This window comes from Elephantulus edwardii, unplaced genomic scaffold (genome assembly GCF_000299155.1).
Source record: "Elephantulus edwardii isolate Elephantulus edwardi_28Jun2011 unplaced genomic scaffold, EleEdw1.0 scaffold00067, whole genome shotgun sequence".
In the NCBI taxonomy this organism is placed as follows: domain Eukaryota; kingdom Metazoa; phylum Chordata; class Mammalia; order Macroscelidea; family Macroscelididae; genus Elephantulus; species Elephantulus edwardii.
The window spans coordinates 10,765,312-10,787,169 of record NW_006399817.1 but is presented as its reverse complement, the minus strand read 5'-3'; the positions used below and the strand labels follow the sequence as shown (position 1 = coordinate 10,787,169).

Here is a 21,858-nt window from a genome sequence, read left to right as displayed (position 1 = left end):
AAATGTTTTGTGCATATTTGTCAATTGCCACTACCTTTCTGTAACATTTCTAATGACAGTGCTTCTCCTTTGTGCCTGCTGTGATGTCCCCAACAACAGATGCAAATCTTCTGGTAAGCAATCAGGTGTTGTCTCCTACAGGGCTTGCATTTGCTGCAACTGCACTAAGTCTTACAAAGATCGTACAAAATTTGTATTCTTCTCATTCATCAGACTTTGTTATAATGAAAGGCAGTCCTTTCAACTGCTTATTATGAACCACAATTCATCCTCCAAGAAGGATTAGTGTCATGTTAATTCTGAGGAGCTTCACTGTCTGTACAAGCTCCTCTCACTCCAGCTGGAGAAACACTGCGATCAAATGGTATAATCACGTGACAGGCAAAGTGTCGATGTGAAATGAAAGGGACAGAAATACAGTTAAGATAGCCACTCAAGAAAAATAAGAAAATGGAATTGTTTGAGTAGTTAACATGATGGTTTAAATCTTAATAAAAGTACTTGCGACATTATTTCACCTTATCTCTACCTCCACCCCAGCTCTGCTCACTGAAGTATAATCAAATATTTACTTCCTATATACATATATATACACTTAAGTCATAATGCCTTAAATACTCAATATTGTTGTTGCTGTTGTGTACCATTGAATTGGAACCGACTCATATCTTACCCTCTGGCCACCTTTCAGAGGCAGTAAATCGCTTGGGAAAAGATTGCCCTTCTTTCTCCCATGGAGCAGCTGGTGGATTTGAACCCTGTGCCTTTGGGATTGCAGTGGAGCTTCTAGCCACTAGACTACTCAATAGACACATAATAACTATCTTGTAATACTCAATATAGAGTTAATAGGGAAACATTCAAAGAAATACATAACTTATCTAAATATCATACCAAAGTCTCATGTCAATATAATAATGAACCATGAATTCCCTTTGTGATAGAACACACATTTATAAAATGGAGAAGTGAAACAAAATAGCTTTAAACTCAGTACCAGCTTTCATTTACAGACCCAAGGCTATAATGGACATAGCTAATTTTCATGGTTGATCCATAATCATGGTCATTGGGAAGTTAAATGACAGAAGAGAACAGCTTTAAATAGGAAGTGGCACAATTAATCACAACTGTCACACGTATGCACTTGCTGACTATCAACCTTGACCAGAACATTTAATTCAAATCCCATTTAGAAGTATTCACAGTCAAAGGAGAGGCCAAGAACCATTTTCTAGTTCAGAAAGCAACCCACAACCCATGTGCCAAAGATTGGCACTGAAGATCCGTCCTGCTTACATAAACAGACTGCTCCGGTCCTTTGCTTCTCTTTCCCACTCATTGTGCAGAATGTGCATACGAAAAGGCAAAGAATGAAACTTTGGCATCTGACCATTTAAAGATGAATAGTTCCTGTCCTTTGACATATAATATTGTAAAAAATATTCTAGCCATTTAGAACTGCATTTATTTGTACCCTTTTTTTTGGTGAGGATAGCTTTTTCTCTTTAAATAATCTTTAAAACATTCTAAAATACTCTATGCAAAATGTTTAGTAATACTAGATCTCATTGCTACATTTAAAATATTGCATGAAGATAAGCATTATGTATGAAGCATAAGGAGCCTTGGTAGCACAATGGTTATGCTCTTAACTGCTAACTAGAATATTAGTTGTTTGAACTCACTAGCTGCTCTGTGAACGAAAGACATGGCAGTCTGTTTCCATAAAGATTAATATTTGCAAACACTATCCTGATCTATATGAATTGAAATCAACTTAATAGCAATGGGTAGGTGGTTGGGAGGTGCCATCAAATCAGCTGTGACTCGTATGAACAGAAGATCAAAACCTTGCCCAAACCTGTTCTATTCTCAAGATCTCTGATATGCTCGAGCCCACTGTAGACATATCTCACTGGGAAGTAGTATAAAGGATCTTCATTTCTTATGCTGACGCTCTCCTTTGCCAAGCACCATCAGTCTTCCTGACAATGTATCCAAAATATATGAGACCAAGTTTCACCATGCTTGTTTCCAAGGATCATTGTGGCTGCACTTCTCCAGGACAGATGTTTGCTCTTTTGGCTGTCCACAGGATCTTCAACACTCTTCACCAAAATCACAAGTCAAAGGCATTTATTGCTTTTTTCTCTTCTGTATTCATTGCTCAACTTTCACATATATATGAACCAACTGCAAACATATGGCTTAGGCAAGACTCCCCCTAGTCTTTAACCTGACATCCTTATTCTTCAGCAGTTACAGAGGTTCTTGACAGCAGATTTGTCCAAAGCAAGACTCTAAGTTTTTTAACTGGGTCTTGAGTATGGATTCAAGTGAAATGAAATTTTTGAAAATTTAAATCTTTGCTTCATCTATCGTGGTGTTGCCTATTGGTCTAGTTGTGAAGACTTTGTTTTCTTGATGTTGAGGTATAATTCATGTTGAAGGTTACAGTATTTGATATTCTCCATAAAGTACTTCAAGTCTTCTTCATTTTGCAAGGGAAGTTATGCAATCTGCATAATGAAGGTTGTTGATGACTCTTCCTCCAATCCTGATGCCATATTCTGCTTCATATAGACTAGTGCTTTGAATAATTTTATCAGCATAAAGATTGAATAGATAGAAAAATTTATACCCCTAATACCCACCTTTTCTGATTTTAAACCATAAAATGTTTCTTTATTTTGTTTGAACAACTGTCTCTTGGTCTCTGTACAGCACAATTAAGTGTTCTGGGATTCTCATTTAACTCAATACTATCTCTAATTTATTATAAACATTTGTCAGATTGCTGTTCTATGATGACTTGTGTTGCTGTGATGGTGAAAGCATTTCAAACGGTAGCAGACTTACCCATGGTGGACAGGTTTCAGCATATCTTACAGAGTAAGAAGGAGGACTGGCCATAACTTCTGTAATAATAGGTCCATGAAAATAATTTGAAAAGCACTAGAACATCGCTTCCCCTTCATAGGGTTTCCAAGATTGGAAATAGTATGAGAAGAGATTGCCCATCTTTCTCTCCAGGATCTGCTAGTGGTTTCAAAATGCCAGAGAAGTGTGGCTTTTGGGTTAGCCGTGCAATTCACTATGGGCTACACCACCAGAACTCTCTCTAAAATAATATAGTTAATATAGTATGTTGTTGTTGTTGTTAAGTGCCATCTAGTCACCTTCAATTCACAGAGTCACAGAGTCCCTATATACAACAGCACTGAAGCCGGCCTCTGTCCTGAGCCAGTCTCACTGATTCCAACACACCAATTCCCATGGCCCCAATTACAGTATCAATCCATCTCACCCGGGGTCTTCTTCTCCTGAGCTGTTCCTCCACCCTTCCAAGCATAATATCCTTCACCAAGGGCCAGTCCCTTCTGGGCATATGTCCAAAGCATGTGAGACGGAGCTTCAAAACCCTAGCCTCCAAGAAGAAACTTGGCTTCACCCTCTCCAAAACACAATGATTTGTTTTCTTAGCAGTCCATGGTATGATCAAGACTCTTTTCCAGCACCACAACTCAAAGGCATCAATTCTTCTTCTGTTATTCTTAGTCATTGTCCAGCTCTTTGATGCATAGCAAGTAATTATGAAGACCATGGCCTGAATCAGGCAGACACACCTTTGTCAAAGAATGACATCATTGCTTCTCGGTACTCTGGAAAAGTCCCTGACAGCAGATTTTCTCAGGGCAATTCATCTTTTGATTTCCTGACTGTTGGTGCCAAAAGTGTTGACTGTGGAGATGAGCAAGCTGTAATTGTTAACAACCTCAGTCTCTTCTCTATCATGGTGCTGCCAACTGGTCAAGTGGTGACAATCTTTATCTTCTTGATCATCTCAAGCCCAATGATGAAAAATGTACATATTCTCACACACACACAAGCATAAGTAATTACAGTGAAGATAAACTTCAACATTTTGGAACAAAGGAAGCAATTGCCTTGAATCCTGAATAGTTTCACTTAATTACTATTAGATTGTTGTCATACTAAGTTGCCCATTCTGACTTTGAACAACAAATTCAAACCTTACTCTATACTGCACCATCCTCACCATCTCTGATATTCTTCGGACATTGTTATAGTCATTGTGCCAATCCATTGCATTGGGAGTCTTCCTCTATTTTTCTGATCCTCCATCTTTCTAAGAACTGGTCCCTCCTGATAACATGCCCAAAATAAGTGAGACAAAGTTTCACCATCCTTGCCTCTCAGGAAAGCCCTGATTGCCCTTCAAAGAACAAAGACTTACCTGTTCTTTTAGTAGTCCATGGGATATTCAGCACTCTTCAACACCACAATTTAAAGACATTGAATTTTTGGTCATCCTTATTCATTGCGTAACTTTCAGATGCATAGGAATCAAGTGAAAATACTATGATATTGCTACAAAGTGAAATTTCCTTAAACCAGAGTATTAGTGTGAAAGCATTACCTACCAGGTCAAAAGACAATACCCAAGTAATTTGGAAATTGGATATAATTTGACCAATAGCATATTTGACTTTATAATAAATTAACACTGGATAGATTTTGCTGTTGTTGTTGTTATTGTTGTTATGCTCCATCAAGTCACCTGTGACCCATAGCGACCCTATGTACAGCAGCTCTGAAGCCTGCTTTGTCCTGAACCAGTCTCACTGACTCTTACACCAGCTCCCGTTGCCCCAGTTATTGTATCAATCCATCTCATCTGGGGTCTTCCTCTCCTGCACTGTCCCTCTACCCTTACAAATATGATGTCCTTCTCCAAGGATCAGATAGATTTTGGTTATCAAATTAATATAATATCTTTCAATTATATGTATTATCACAGTAAACTTAAAATTAGCAGATAAGACAGACTATCTGGTTATAGCAAACATTTTTCATTTCTTCAGTACATATTTATTGAACAATTTCTATGTGCCAGGCTTTGTTCTAGATTCTAGAAATATAAGGCTGAATGTGACAATCATGGTTCTGGAAAATTAATACCATGATTAGGATTACCTTTAGAACCCAGTCCTTGAGGCACTTAAACTGTATTATATATATTTGAGGAGTTTGACTTTCAGCATATTGACAATCTTTAGGTTGTTTATCGTTTTCCTGCTAATTACAGAATTAAGTGAATTTTGGCAAAGAAGTCAGATGAGCTTTGTTGCTTTGTAGCTATCACTGAAGCAAATAAAGCGCTACGAATTGTGGAATGATTAAATATTCACAGAAATTTACATCTCTGCAGTTGAATAACAATTACATTTGTTCCAAACAGGCAATTGGTTCCCAAACATATTAAACAAAGGCAATTTAGAAAGCTTCTTCTTCTTGCTGGCATCATTAACGTTGTTGAACGTCCTGGGATTCTGGTGTATATCGCAAAGGTAAGTAAGTGTGTGATAAAATTAAAAATATCTAAGTCCATGAAATATTAGTCTAGGAACTACCACCAAGCCAATGAGAATCCAGTATAGCATGGATAAACAAATTAACATATAAGAGAAATTTTAAAAATTATTTAAAGAAAAATCTGCTATTTTGAACGTACTTTTCCACAGATCCTCCTAATAAGTTTTTTATTAAAAAGTAAAGCATATTTTAAAACAAACTTTCTTCTCTAAATTATTGCCACTTTAAAATTAGAAATATCCACATTGATAATAAGAGTAAGTCATTATCATTAAAAGAAAATATCATTAAACAAATAGCTAAGAATTTAATGATGCTTAAGATTTGGATCTCATTTAGGCCTTTAAATACACAGTTGTCATTTCAAGGTCAAAAAGAAACTGTGCAAAATCCCTTAGCTAGTCACCTGAGACCATTAAGGGGCTTAATGTGTATCTTCTACCATCAATCAATCGCCAGCCCATCTCTCTTTTACTAATGGTTTCTTGGACCGCTGTGTACCTGTGAGTAAACTGTCTAACCTCTCTGAGCCTCTGCTTTCTAATATGTAAAATAAATACTGCAATGTTACCCTTCTGTAAATTTTTTGATATGATAAAATTTTTGCTAAAGACCAAGCACAATGTCTACCTCATTGTAGAATTAGACAGATTTTTTTTAATAGGTCAGTTCTGATTCAATGGCACATGACACCCTGTATCTATTTAGGAGTTCTAATGGGGAAGTGTTTAGGAACTGTACTGCTAGACAATGCTATCCTGCTCTTCAAGTCCAGCAGCTCTTCTAAGAAGCATATTCCTTCCATAAAAATTTACAGTCTCAGAAATTCGATGGAGGGAAGTTATAAATAAGAACCAATCCAATGGCAGTGGGTTTGGTTTTGTTTGCATTTATTTGTCCATTTAGTCATGTTATCCAACACATAGTTACTTCTCTCTTGTCTGAATCATTCTTGCTTTTATCTAACACATTTCTTTTGGAACATCAACCATATGTTAGTTACCATAGGGTACTGGAAAAAAGACAGTAAATGATTCATGCCACCTATGCTCTTCCTGTGAGAAACCCTGGAAGTTTAGTAGGTTAAGGGTTGTGTTTCTAACTGAAAGGTTGGCAGTTCAAGCCCACTAGCCACTCGTCCAGAGAAAAATAAGGAAGTCTCCTGTCATGAAGATTTATAGCTTCAGAAACTGATGGAAAGTTACCAGGATTCAAAATTGACTCAACAGCAATGAGTCCTAGTGGACTCACTCATAGTGGAAATTATGCAGTTCTGTAAGACAGTGGAACCTAAATAACCACTAAGCAAGGCAGAACATTAGTGAGAAAATGAAAACTTTTCATTCCCTGAATTTATTTACATTTCTTACCTTTCAAAATGAATAAGGTACCAAATCCATTCTCTATAATATATAACTTCCTTCACACTGTTCTTTACATTCTTAAATGGAAAACCAAATTAGGAAAGGAGACAATCTTACAGAAAGACCTAAAGGAATGTCCCTAGAGTCTCCAAAAACAGAAAGGACAGTGAGAAGTGAAGCTGAAAGAACTTCCTTTTATTCCATCTATTGCCTACCTCTCATAAAACTCGACTCCCTCTCAGCTTCTTCTTTTGCTCCCATCATAAGATTTGACCCTTGCCATCCATGCAGTGTTTTAAAAGGTGATTTCCAGAGTCAATCCAGCTGAATCATGCTTCACAGTTTATCTACTGTTCAAATGACAGCTTGATAATTGGATAAGGTGTTCACGCATATTAAGCCTCCGTTTCTACAATTTTTAAATGGAAATAAAAACAAAAATAATGACCACTTCGTAAGTTGTTGTGAAAATAAATAGATGCTCAATTTTTTTTAACAACAACAACAATAATAATAATGGTCTTTTACTTTGCTTAAGAACAGAGACTTATTTTTTGTCAATGCCTCAGTGGTGCTTGAACTCCCTTCATTATCATTAGTTCTTGACCGTATGCCACTTACTGGAATGTTTTATGTTGTTTACCATTGTGTCAGAACCAATCCATAGCTGACTCTCCAGCAAGTTTTCAGAGGCAGTAATTGCACGGGAGGAGATTGCCCATCCTTCTCCCAGGATGTAGCTGGCAGATTCGATTCGAGCTGCAGGCCTTAAGGATTACAGTGCAGATTCTTACCACACTCCTTTTTGGTGCAGTGACTTTGTGTACTCCTTCTATCTTCTTTTGATGTGTCCTGCATCTTTCAAGATTTTGCCCATAGAATCTTTCATTATTGCAACTTGAGGCTTGAATTTGTCCTTCAGTTCTTTCAGCTTGAGAAATTCCAAGTGTTCTTTCCTTTTAGTTCTCTAACACTTCTAACTAAGGCCAGAGGGATTGATGGAATGCAAACTGATATAGCTAAACAAACAAATGTAGCCCTGGACGTGCTTACTAGTCTATGCCAAGGAATTTAGAAGCAAGTGTTTGATCAACTGACTGGAAGAGATCCATTCTGTATTTTTTTTCCCATTACCAAGATGTTCCAATATTGTTGTTGTTAGGTGCCTTTGAGTCATGTACAACTCATGTTGTCATTGGTTTTGTGTATGATTGAGTCAGAACCAATCCTCTGACTCAATAGTACACAACAACAAAAATTGTTTCTAGAATGTCTATGAGTGGTAGTAACAGGAAGTCATCCAAAAACAAGACAGCATAATACTGCAACTGTTAATCATTTCACTACTCACCAAATGGTTAACATTGGAACCTATCCAAAAGATTCTATAGGAGAAAGACTTGGAAATATATTCCCATGAAGATTACAGCACCACAACAAGATAAAGGGAAATAATCCAATTGAAAAATGGGCACAATGTAGTTCTTGATGGAGTCAGGGATAAATGTAGAAGAGAACCCAGGATCACAGAAGTAACCAGACTTATAGGTCTTATAGAGACTAGTGTCTTTAATCCTCCTTAGATCCTGGAAGTGAACTCACCCTGTGGGGCACAACTTGTAGCCAAACAATAGATAGATCCACAAGGTGAGCAATAACACTAGGAAATTCTTAGCCCATAGAAAAATCAACCATGCAGGACCAGAAGGACCATTGAGTTGGATACACCCTGACTGTGTATTGGGTAAGAATTGGGCTGCTAACCAAAAGGTTAGCTCTATGTCAGTTCGTCTTGTTGTGGGTCTTCTCTTTCACTGGCCAGCAAGACAAGTCTACAGCAATTGATATACCAAATCATGTTTTTTGCTGCTGCAAAAATTATGCCTCTTTTTTAAACAGAAATTTGGAATCTAAAAAACTAAACCAGGAACTATGGTGAGTTATTGTTCCTACATCTATCATCATCTACTTTCATCCTGAGACACCTATGAGTCTATCTAATTTTAGAATAGGCATGGTGGAAAGAACGGTGATACTTCTGTTTATGTTCATCTTAACTTTAGTAAAAATACCTTTTCTGATCTCTCGTTAGATGTTTAGTGTTATAATGTGGTTATTTAATCTAATCATTCTGCAACTTAAATTATAGCTATAATAATTTATATCATTATTTGGAATAACAACCATATTATTGGATGTTTCAACAGTATACCAAAAGAAGAAAAAGAATAAAACCTCAACTATCATACTACTTCACAATTTGTTCTCTTTAATAGCTTAATGATAATTGTAGTATTTTGTAATTGCCAGCTATATAAACCCAATAGCTTATTGTTATTGCTGTTAAGTGTTACTGAGTCAATTCTCACCTCATAACGACGGCATGGCATAGTGTAGAATTGCCTCATAGGATTCTCTTGGCTATAATCTTTATGGTAGCAGATTGCCAGGTCTTTCTCTCATGGAGCCATTGGGTTGTCTCAAACCACCAACCTTTTGATTGGCTGCCAGCCACTTAACTTTTCTATGACCAGGGCTGAATGGAATACCAATCTGCTATGTTAACACTTGCTCAAGTCGTAATAAAATTTTAATAATAAAAAAAAGATTACGACCTGCAGAAACCATGCGGCAGTGCTACTCTGTCACATGTGGTTGCTATGAGTCAAAACTTAACTCAGCAACACCTAACAATAATAAGAACAGCTGTATTTTGTGCTTTTTCTTATTTCCTTTTACTCTTTCCCTAAAGGCATGGGAAAGATGCTCAGTGTTACAGGTTTACTTCAGGTAGATGTAGCATTGTAATTTGCTAGCTTATGAATTTCCTCATTCAGTCATTCAACATGCATGTTAAGGACTGTTGAAGCAATAGAGAAATAAAGTTGAGCAAAAATAAGTTCTTGTCTATATGTACCTGTTGAGTTTTGTTCCCCAAAGGGAAACTCCTTCAAGGTTCATATTCAAAGAGAGAGTGGAAAATGGACCCAGAGACAGACTTAAAGTCATCAGTTTTAGTTTATTGGCACAGAAAACTTACTGAGGCGGCAGAGAGCAGGTGAGAGCAGCTGCAAGGATCCAGTGGCAGCTGACTGGGAATTTTCCACTAAAGGTGCTTAGAAGCAGCTATTTCTTGCCCTTACACAATCAATCTTCAATATGTAGTAAACTTAAGAATTGCATTGTTGTTGTGAGCTGTCAAGGTGGAACCAACCCATAGCTGACCCTCCAGGGGGTGTTCAGAGGCAATGAATCACATGGGAGGAGATTGCCTGTCCTTCTCCAGCAGAGCAGCTAGTGATTCGAACTGCATACCGTTAGGATTGCAGCATAGCTTCTTGCCACTACGCCACCATTGCTGTTGTTGTTTTTGTTGTTGTTGTTAGGTGTTGTTGAGTCAAGTACAATTCATAGCAACCCTATGAACAAAAGATCTGAACCCTGTTCTATCTTGCACCATCCTCACACTTCCTGATACACAAAAGCCCATTGTAGCAGTCACCATGACAATTTACCTGGTTGAGGGTCTTTCTCTCCTTTGCTGACCCTCAACCCTTCTCAGCATCATGTCCTTCTCCAAGAAAAAACCCCTCTTAGCAACATGTTCAAAGCCTATGAGTTAAAGCCTGATCATTCTTGCCTCCAAAGAGCACTCCGGCTGCACCCTCTCCAAGACATATCTGCTCATTCTCTTTGCTATCCACGGGATGTTCAGACCTCTTCTCCAACACCACAGCTCAAAGACATCAGTTATTTTTTTTGTCATCCTTATTCATTGTCCAGCTAGGCCTCCATATGCTCATGGAAAATGCTAACAATACACAATGCTTAGTTTAAGGGGAAATCCATCACCTACTTGAACTATACTTAATGCTGCAAGCATGGCTAAAACACCAAGGGAAGAATTAGTTTGTACTCATTCTTGCAAGAAACTAGATAAGCAAGTCTAATAAGAACTTAACTAGCTTAGTGGAAGTATAGCCATCTGGGGATGTTTATAGGATTTACCAGTCAGGACCTAACATTTAGTACTAAAATTTATGTATTTAAATATGTTCTTTAATTGTCAAACAAATGACGTATAAATAAATGAAGGATGGTAGTAGGGATGCAAACAAGGACTAAAAAGGTACAAAGCGTGAGATATTGGAGAAGCCAAAGTTGAGAAATGACTAATGAGGCAGGGTTTCTTTAACAATAAATTCTTTAACAATAAATCTGAGTCATATCAAATAAATCCCATTTTTTATTTTCTGTTTAACTGAAGGAAAAAATAGTAGTGAAAGGATAAAGCAATGCAGGGAGGCAACTCAAATAAATAAATTAAGCTCTTGCTTCTCAACTACAACAAAGAAGAGATGGGGGAGAGGGACAGCGGGACTCTGGGGACTGCAGCAGTAGTGCAGACACTGGAAGTCAACGAACCTCCCCATGCACAACCAACCCCCAAAACGGCATCAAGAAACCCCAGTCATGGATAGACATAGTTCAATGGTGACTGATTTTATAAAACCCAAAGTAAAGGGAATGATTGTAAGAAACACAAGGTGAACAAAGGAAAGCGTAAAACGCTGTATATACAAATTTTGTAGGCAAACCAATATAATATAAAATTTTTTTAAAAAAGAAACCCTGATCACAATAATGTTAGTCTCTTAAAGGAATAGACCTGACATTCCTGAGGAATATGCACTTTGCCAAGAAGCACAACAAGGGCCTGAAGAAGATGAAGGCCAACAAAGCCAAGGCCGTGGATGAATGAACCAAGGCTGTCAAGGGTCTCATCAAACCCAAAAAGGTCAAGCCCAGGATCCAAAGGGGTGTGAAGCAGAAGCTCAGCTGACTCTCTTGCATCACCCATACCATGCTTGGGAAGCATGCTCAGGCCTGTATTGCCAAAGGGTTCAGGCTTTGCCTGCCAAAATCCAAAGCCAAGGCTGAAAGTAAGTTAGCCTTCCTTCAGCAGCTTCTACTAAGTCCTCAACACAGGTACCGGCTAAGCACTCAACCCAGGCTCCTGCTGTAGGTCAGTCTCTGAAATGTACAGGCCCCCACACAGATGCCAGAATCTAATTCTCTGTCTGAGGAAAGAGGGCTGTTGTGATCCCCCCTTGGCTGCCATCTGCACATGGGGCTGGTGTTCTCCTGTGCTGTTTGGCAGAAAGAAAGGGCATTACCACATGTTGGACACACTTATGTCTCAGACAGGATGCTGGACACACACAAATAACCTCATTCAATCCCCTTCCCCTCTCATTACATAAATTTTACCAATCTATGAATGAGAATACTAAAATATAAAGTTAGTTAAATAGACCAAGTTTATACAAAAAGGATCCAAACTTATTTGTTTTGTATACTCTGTTACTTTAAACTCCATAGTGGAACCCTCTATCTGCTCTTTAATAATTTCTTAACATTAGCAGATTGGATGTAAAAGCAAGAGTAAGTGTCACATATCACAAGGAAGAAAAATCTAGAAAGTTGGCCTCTAGAACTTAAGCAGCATTTAGTGCAATGGTATACATTACCTTGGCTATTTATTGGACATTGGAATTAGATGGGTCAAACTACACCTGTTAGGCAGGAAAGAGTATGGAACCTAAAACAGTAAGTGAATATCTGTAAATTATTTACAGATCATCATTACCAAAGACTAATAAATAACAAGTGTGTAAAGAAACCGATGAAAGTACAGTGTTCCAGTGACAGTATTATTGAAACTTGTTATTAAGAGCTCTGGTAAACTCATGGTACTAAGCTATGCTGCAGTCCTAAAGACATTTGGTTCAAATCCACCAGCTGCTTTGTGGAAGAAGGATGGACAATCTCCTGAGCAAATTGCTGTCTCTGAAACCTGCTGAAAGGTTAACTATGGGTCGATTCTGACTCAGTGACACATAACAACATCATCAAATGGTGTTTGATTGCAACACACAATCAGCTGCAATACAATTTTCACCAAATCCAAAGGTTTGTTTGCTCAGAACCAAATAATGGCTAATCTATAGGACAATCCCAACTTATTCCAATCCCCAGTATTTTGGTTCATTTTGAAACAGTTTCCCTATGCTTTGCAGTAGGTCTGGGGTATCACCTGAGAGGCACCCCCTCCCCCAACTACAAAGTTTTTGTTAGCATGATGCAATCCCAGTGCAAGTCCTGGAATGAAAGTAATCTTGTCAGGGTCAAAGTCTCAGCTGAGGGTTCCTGTCTAACCTTGGGTTTCAGCCCAGATTTAGCTACACTTACAGCCAAGACAGAAGTTCCCTGCCTCTGTCTCTGTTCAAAACCAAAAAGAGCCAAATCCACTGCAGTCAAGATTATAGAGACTCAGTGACCCTTGATCAGGTTTCCAAGACCATGACTCTTTAGAGAAGATTATGATCTTTCTCCCTGGAAGTGGCTGGTGGAATTTACACCACTTATCTTTTGGTTAGCAGTTGGACTTATTACATACTATGCCACCGGGGATCCTTCTCTGTTTTGGTGTCTTAGTCAATTAGATCTGAAAATAGTGTAATGATGGGATATCATACCCAACACTCCAAACACGGTTTAGGAAACAAAACAGGAGTGGCAGAGGTAGGCAGATGAAATATATTTTCATTGCTGAAAATTATTGGAGAAAATATGTCTGTAATAACTAACGTATTCCACATTAAACTCTTCAGTCCATTGTTGTTGAGTCAGTTCCAACTCATACTTGACCCTCCCTCCATCTGGTTTCTGATGCTATAAACACAAGGGAAGAGATTGACAACACTTCTCCCATCGCAGCTCTGGTGGAATTGAACCAGCAGAGGCACGGCCTTTTAGGTTAGCAGTGCAGCTTCTTACAGACTGTACCACCAGAGTTCCCTATACAATATCATTGTTATTGTTTTTGTTGTTGAGCACTGTAGAGTTGGGACAGACCCACAGTTGACCCTCCGTCAGGGTTTCAGAGGCAGTTAATCACACAGAAGGAGATTGACCCTTCTTCTCCCCCGATGCAGCTGGTGGCCTCAAACCATTTGTCTTCAAGATTGTAGCACAGCAGCTTCTTGTCACTAGGCCACCAGAGTTCGCTTATCTAATATTAGACACTAAAATAACGAGTAACTTCAGGTGTTTTTGGTGAAGAAGTGGGGAGTTTGTTTTTATATAATATCACTGTTCCTCCAGTGGTGTTACAACACACAAAGTTGATATCATTGTACACATTTTGTTTGAGACCTCAGCAAACTTTTGTGCATTACTTGGAGCAAGTATTGAAACAGACAAAAATCAGGGATGAATGACTAGTTATTCAGGCAGTATTCAATGTCGCTCACCGTTTGTTTTAGCAATATATTGAAAAGGAAAATAAAGTAAAATTGGTTTTTGAAGTACTCACAAATAAAAAATAAATGGCTGACCCCACAGGCTTATGTGTGTGTCTGACAAAATTGAACTTAGAGTTCATGATTTTCCTTTAATCAACCAGTATTTCTTGAGCATCTGCTGAGTGAGGCACGCGTCTCATTGAGATCTAGTCAGAACAGACTTATAGCTGATCCTTCAACAGGTTTCCAGAACTGTTAATCACACTGGAGGAGATTGCCTGTCTTTGTCCTGTGGAGCCATTGGCGGATTTGAACTGCCAGAGAGACTGGGCCTGTAGACTAGCAGCCCAACTCCATGTGGACTGAGCCACTAGAGCACTGGGCTAGGCCCCAGGAATACAGTAGTGACTAAAGCTGTCAGAAGTTTCTGAAAATACTCCCAGAACTTACTTACAAAAAAGTGACTAATAATCTTTAGTGGCAACATGCCATAGAAGAGGAGAGGGGAGGTTCAAGATGCAGAAAAAGAATTCTGTTTCCAGAATTCCAGATTTGGTCAAAGATTTGTCCTTATGAACCTTAGACAAATTGTTTAACCTCTTGACCTTCAATTTCCAAGTCTATGGCGTTGAGATGATTTCATCTTTCTAAAACTGTAGTGATTATTTAGTTATGGTGAACATAACACCTAGCATGGTGCCTGGTACTTAGAACACACCCAGGTAAACTATTTCAGAGGTAAACATATTCCGTAAGTCAAGGGCACATTCTAGAAAAAATACTTATTGCTTTCTTCCACAGTGATTTTTTTTCCCCAACAAAGTCTCAGAACCAAATTTCCAAATTCCTGGTGGGATATGATGAATTCTTTTTAAATAAAATTTTTATTTTATACTGGTTTACTTACAAAGTTTGTATGCATTATTTTTCACACCAAATCTTTCCCATCTCCATGATGAACCTTTTGTGAGGGCTGGCTTTTGATAAAATCTGTAAAGTTGATAGGGTTTCAGTCTCTGTCAGCATTGAAAATCAATTCACAGCACATTATGAAAGAGCGCCATCTAAAGGTCCTTAGGAGGCATCCTCATTTGCACTAAGTTTCCTTTTGTCCTTACCCATCTTTCTCCCACTTTGTGAGCAGGGCTCTTAAATAATTATCACTGTTGTGCCAGTATCTATGGATCCATCATAAAAGGTAGACAAGCACAGGAGGGAAGCAAATGATTTATCAAGTCATCTACATCTGGCCTTAAGAAAAGCTTGCTTGCTTTCTTTTTTTTCAGATATTGTAATCTAAATCATTTTCATGCCCAGGACATCAGCGGAAGTAATCTTGAAGAAACACTTCTCCTTCAAGAGAAGTCTCTGAAATTTTATGGCAGTATACAGGAATTTTCTTCAAGTATTGATCCTTGGGAGACAGCCTTATGAAACTGTACTTGACTCTACCTGTCTTACGAGCAGAGCATTCTTTGTTTCCTTCAGTAGAAAGCTTTATGCATTTTGGTGCAAAATTCAATATATATGGGAAAGCATTATGCCCAGTATATGTCTATTTCAATTTACAAAGACCTATTTTTAACCTTTCTAGTAAACTATTGTGCTCTTTCATTTGTATGTTATGTACTCAATAAACAAATTATAAAATCTAGATGAGAATTTTCCATGACTGAAAATTATAATTTCTTATATTTACAACTTTTTATAGTGGCTTTGCCACCAAAAGGGGCGTGTGTGTTTGTGTGTGTGTGTGTGTGTTTGTATGTATAGTTGTTGGGGGTTTTTTGTTGTTGTTAAGTGCCATTGAGTTGTAGATGACTCATAATGATCCTATGAACGAAAGACCTGAACAATTGTATAACTTTCATTGTTTCTCCAAGTTCATAGATTTTCTGGAGGCAGGCTATTTTGGAAGTGGATGCCACTCCTGCTTCCAACCTCGTTTTAAGCAGGGAGTTCCACCAAACACTGTGGTAACCATTATTGCATTAGACACATCAGTGTCACAATGTTTAGCATCACAGCAACCACAAGTTACCTCTGTACAGCAAATGGACAGACCAGTGCTATACCACTTAGAAGAATGTTTGACCAAAAAACAATTAAAACCAGGTCTGAGAGCCGCTGATTAAAATAACGCACCTTTGACTTGATAGCATAACTTTCTATCCACCAGACCCACAGAACTTTCTCTATGTTGGTGTTGATATTGGTAAGTACCTATGAACGAAAGATGGGAACACTTGTATAACTTTCATCTTTTCTCCAAGTTCATAGAGCTTCCAGAGGCAAGCTATGTATATATTAGTGTTCCTTAAAAGCTCATTAAAAGCAAAATAATAGCACATTAATAAATCTTTTTATCTCTGTTTATTGAGCACATACTACACACCAAACATTGAACATTTACTATGCACTGTACGCATAATATATAGTTATGCATCACTTAATGCCTATTCAGTCAAAGGTTCTGCTGCATATACATCTGAGGTCTCAAAACTGTTTATCTTCAAAGAAAAACAGCTTTTGTTTTGTTGGGGTTTTTTCCCCTTCTAATGGTTTCAAAGTCCCCCAAATTGAGATCCTGGCTGCCATAAATAATGAGTGAAACACATGAAGGTGAGGTAGAGAACATGGCTTTGGGTACAGGTTTTGAGCTTTGTCTAGAAGACAGGCAATGGTGGTAATAATGACAGGCTACTGTCTCCCTCTCTTCAGGTGGGGCCAGGTATGCTTCAGTCTATGCTCCTTCCTCCCTCTCCACTCCCACTGCCACTGCCACCACCAATTCTGGCTATTGCCAGTAGTACCAGCTGTAGCAAGAGACAATATAGCAGCAGTTGCAATACAAGGAAAACCCAGCACAGGCTACCATAAGATTTTAATAGAGTATTAGTACTACATCTAAATCACACAACATCGTATTTCAGAGTGTGCCATGGACATTCAGTGCCATATATACCTGAGCTGCTGAGTAAATAATAAATCTGTATATGAATGTATTTTATTTGATCTTAATATTGTTGTTATGTGCCATTGAGTCACCTGTGACTCATAGTGACCCATGAACAATAGCTTTGTACTTTGCCCTATCCTGAGCCAGTCTCACTGTTTCTAATACACCTAACCCCATTACCCCAGTTACTGTGTCATTCCATCTCAATCAGTATTTTCCTCTCCTGTGTTGTCCATCCACTTTTCCAAGTATGATGTTCTTCTCCAGGGACTGGTCTATCCCGGCCATGTGCCCAAAGTAAGCGAGGCAGAGTTCAAAATTCTAGCTTCCAAGGAGAGACATAGTTTTACCCTCTCCAAGACAAACCAATTTGTTCTCTTGGTTGTCCATGGAATGTTCAACACTCTTCTCCAGCACCACAAATCAAAAGTATTAAAACTTTTCCAGTCATCCTTAGTCATTGTCGAGCTCTCTGATGCAAGTAATTGCAAAGACCATGGCCTGGATCAGACACATCTTAGTCTCCAGCCTATTATTGCTACCCTTTAGCATTCTGGAGAGGTCCCTGACAGCAGATTTTCCCAGTGCAATTCATCTTTTGATTTCCTGGTTGCTGAGCCAAAAGTGTTGATTGTAGAACTGAGCAAGTTGAAATTATTAGCAACCTCAATTTCTTCTCCATCTATCATGTCAATTGGCCCTGTGGTGAGAATCTTTGTCTTCTGGATGTTGAGTTTTAAGCCATATCGAATACTGCAGTCTTTGACTATCCAAATACAAAGTTTTAAGGAATTTTTCTGAATTTCAAAAGCAGCTTTATTCAAATTAAGTCTATTAACAAAGATAATATCTAAATATTAAAGGAAGCTGTAAAATAATGGAGACAATGACCTTCTTAAGATTAAATAGAAAAAAGATAACAAAGGAAAGTTAAAAGAGTGTTGAAAGGATAAGCAACAAGCGAAATAGGGATGCTTAAAGGGATTCCCAAAGCTAAATGGTATTTTTCCGTTTTCGCTGTTACCTATTCAAATATATGCAGTCATATTCTAAATGAGATTCTTCCTTTATAAGCAAATAAACATAAAAATGCACTTTTTAAAGATCAAAATTACTTCTTTAGCAGTATTAGTTGTTTGTTAAAGTTTTCGTATCTCCTGCATCAGATGAACCTTTCTGGACTCACTGCAGACTACCCACCACAGTGGGTTTGGTTTGGGTATCCCCTTTCCATCTTCACTGCCTCATGTGGCCAGTTAAAGTGGGTCTCATGGGTGAAAACCTGTGGTCATAGGAAGATAGCGTTAGGCTCCATAAGGAGGGTCTTGTTCCATAAGGCGACTTAAATCCTTTCTCCAGTGTGGGGTCCAGGTACTGGTGGCACTGAATAAGCTCCGAAAAGTTTCAGAACCACTGCGTTTCAGAATACTTAATGCACGATAGGAAAGGTGGGTATGTCAGCTGATTGCAACTGATTTGTAATTAAGCCCCTCTTGTGTATACATAAAATATTTTAAATTTGTAGAATAAAAGATTTATTCAACTTGATTAGGTATGATATGATTTTCTTTTTTTTTTTTAATTGCCAGAGAGCAGCTGTAAAATGCCAGGTGTTTCTCTTACTCAAACTATTTATTTTTGTTTGCTCGCTTGTTTGGAGAACAAGTGGAAAAACTATCTTTCATAAGCATAAATCCTTTCCCTTGCAACGTTTTCAAATCCTTCTTTGTTTAGCATTTATACTGTAGCAGAACAGTGAAGCTGATTCCTGATATGCCTTAAAAGCTTTCCTCACTATGTGAGGTTAAATGTCAAGTTTGCAATTTGGGTTTAATGAACACCCAAAAGATCAAGAAACCTTAAGCACCTCACACGTCAGCACAAGTGAGACTCACAATTTCTGTTAGGAAAAGTCTGCCTCATATTGTTGTGGGCTGGGTGTTTTGGTAGGGTCCTCCCCACCCCAAATTGCCTTCATCTCCTTAATTTCTACATCATAATAGAAAAGGGTGATCATTAATGTTTTCCCTCATCCTTAAAGATGAAAGGAGATCTACAGAATTATTAAGTTGACCCAAGGCAAACACCCAAAGAGCTTAGAATTCTTGCAATGGGGTTGACACTCGTGATTAGCTAAATTGCAGTGACTACACATGCTTCCATTCGGAACAGGAGGCATTCACACAGCAGTTTCTTCTCTAGTGCCTAGCAACATTATCATTGAGCACCTGGAATAGTTTAGGCATTAAGTGTAATTGGTTTTGCTTTACATAAATCTGTAGCTTTGTAAATAAGCGGAGCATTTCAGCTTCTATATAACACCAATTAACTTAAAGGGATGCGTTGTTTGCAGAAGCCTGCTGGGTTCTGTACTGTATTTCTCCGGTAATATGCTCAGTGGCAGGCAAAGTTCCGTGTCCCTGCAGTGTTCCATTTACTCCCAGTCACTTGGTGCCAAGGGTCTATACCCAGCCACTCATTTACTCCATTTTTTTAAGTAGTGAAAGATTAGAAAAATAAAATCTTCCCTAGGAAGCACCTGCCTATGATCAAATTCTGTCTGTGATGGAACCCGAGAGGAAAGGCATTGAGAATGGATCCTGGGAGCAGCAGAGCATGGGCTGGCCCCTCAGGGTCCGTCCAACTCGATAGAGATGTCTCTTTCCTCTTGTAACACTTCAAGTCATTGCAGGCAGTAAAAAAAGAATTATGCTGAGGCTTTATATACAAAATGAAGAAAACTATTATTCTTATGATATTAATTTTCAAGTGATTTTTTTTCTTTCTTTCTTGTTTGTTACTTGTTTGTTGAGTAGAGAACAGAACACAGAGATTTGCTCCCACATGTTGGCTTTTTATTTTTCCTGAGCTCTTTGGATAGTTCCTCTCTTTATCTCTGTGCTTGACTTAATCCCTTATCTCTCATATTCCCTTCAGGTAATTTTGATTTATTGTATTCATTCCACTCTGGCCAACCTCTAAGTCTCTTGGTTTCTGGAGGTGTTTTATCAACAATCAAAGAAATAGAATTTAAAACAAACAAAAAAAAAAACACACAAACACCAAAAAAACCAAAAAGAAACTCCAGCCAGCCATTCCAAACAGTTTCCTATTAATGTTCTGTGATTCACAAACTAGAGGAGAGAGAATAAACCCTCTTGAAAACTGTCAGGCCTTCTTCCTTCATGAACGTCGGTCCCAGTACCCAGAATAGTCCAGCTAAGGGCATGCACTATATCCACTGCCAGAGGAGCCAGCATACCATTGCTGATTAGAATTTTGAGTTAAGTCCTTAAATAAAATCATCATCTAAGTGATGACAGCACACAGGTGCTGCTAAAATTCAGGTCTGCTTCTAGAGAGCAGGGAAATTAACAGAACCACTAATAATAACAACTCCTATCTATGTCACCATTTACAGTTTACAAGATGCTGTCACACAAATCATCACATTTGATTAGCACCACCACGCTGGGAAGGAGGCACATTTTAGTGTGCCCATTTTGTAAATGAAAAGATGCAGCTCTGAGGCATTAGGTGAGTTTTTATGAGTCTCAGAAGTAGTAGGTGGCACAGATAGAATTTGAACGCATATCTGCCTCTAATCTGCCTCTAAGTGGTCAGCTCCCTGACCCGACCCCATGCCACAACAGCCCTTGTGTCAACAAGATTGGGTCATTCTCAGCCACCTGGGGGAAACACTTCCTACATCATTCAAAAGGGAACATGTGTAGAGACCTTGGCAAAATGGTTAACAAAAGCCAGAATTCCCTCCTGTGTCTCTTCCTTTTGTACAGCTCTCTCTACAAAACCAGCTTCTGTTCTCACATGATCACAATCTATCAGTGAGGGACACACCTGAGCTGGCCACAGGAGGGCAGGGGAGATGGCCAGGGTATACCCAAACCAAATCCACTGCCATCAGTTTGGTTCTAACTCGTTAGAACTCTACATTGAATTTCCAAGACTAAGTTTTCTACGGAAGAACACAGTCCATCTTTCTTTGAAGGAGTGGCTGGTAGATTCAAACTGTTGATCGTTCATTTAGTAGCCCAATACATTACACACTCCACCACCAGTGCTCCTTGAAGAGTGGAAGAGTAGAAGAATATAACAGACTCAAGTGACTTTCTCTCCCTTTCTGATTTATCAATCAAAATGCTCCAGACACATCATAAGCAATTGCAAACTGCCTTTAAAAACCAGCAATTTGAGAAAGGCTAATTTATCTTAAAAAATATTAGCAATAATTGTGAAGATGCCTATAGTCCTTGCTAAGTACAAGGTTGTGTTAGAAGTGGATTGTAATATTTTGTATTAGCTCATTTAATTTTCACTATAATCCTATGATATAATTGCTACTCTCATTTTACAGTGAGGAGGCCTGAAGCTTAGAGCAGTTAATAACTTTCCAAAGGTTATGCAGGCATTACAAGCAGAGTCAAGATTTGGACCCCAGGGAGTCTTACTGACTGCAAAGTGGGGAAACCTCTTCTATATAACTGCCTCTCAGGAACGTTGTTGTCTACAAGGAGTTTTTATATATTCTCAGGGGAATTCCAGAAGAGATAATGTCTTAGCACTATGGCTTTAGACCTTTTGCTGTCCCAACACAAAGCATATGACTTTTTCCATCAGTAATTACCAGATGGCAGTAACAATGATTCTCAGTATCCTAAATTTTAGTCTTCCCTCTTCCTTAATAATGTTTGGCTACTGCTTAAACTCAGCACTGGTGGCATACATAGTAGGTAAAGAGTTGTGCTGCCAACTCAAATGCAGGCTCTACCAAAGGCAGGTCCACATCTACCTCCTGATCCACACGGGG

At 38.5% G+C, this 21,858-nt stretch overlaps 1 protein-coding gene across 1 annotated transcript in view; it reads left to right on the top strand.

Moving 5' to 3' along the window:
• The window catches only part of SLC15A5 (solute carrier family 15, member 5), a 136,087-nt gene extending 120,582 nt beyond the window's left edge, over positions 1-15,505 (top strand). The window contains exons 8-9 of the mRNA XM_006888436.1: positions 5,267-5,375; positions 15,358-15,505. Of these exons, the coding sequence (XP_006888498.1) occupies positions 5,267-5,375; positions 15,358-15,505 (257 nt within the window). The remainder of the gene's footprint in view (positions 1-5,266; positions 5,376-15,357) is intronic.
• The last annotated feature ends 6,353 nt before the right edge of the window (positions 15,506-21,858 follow it).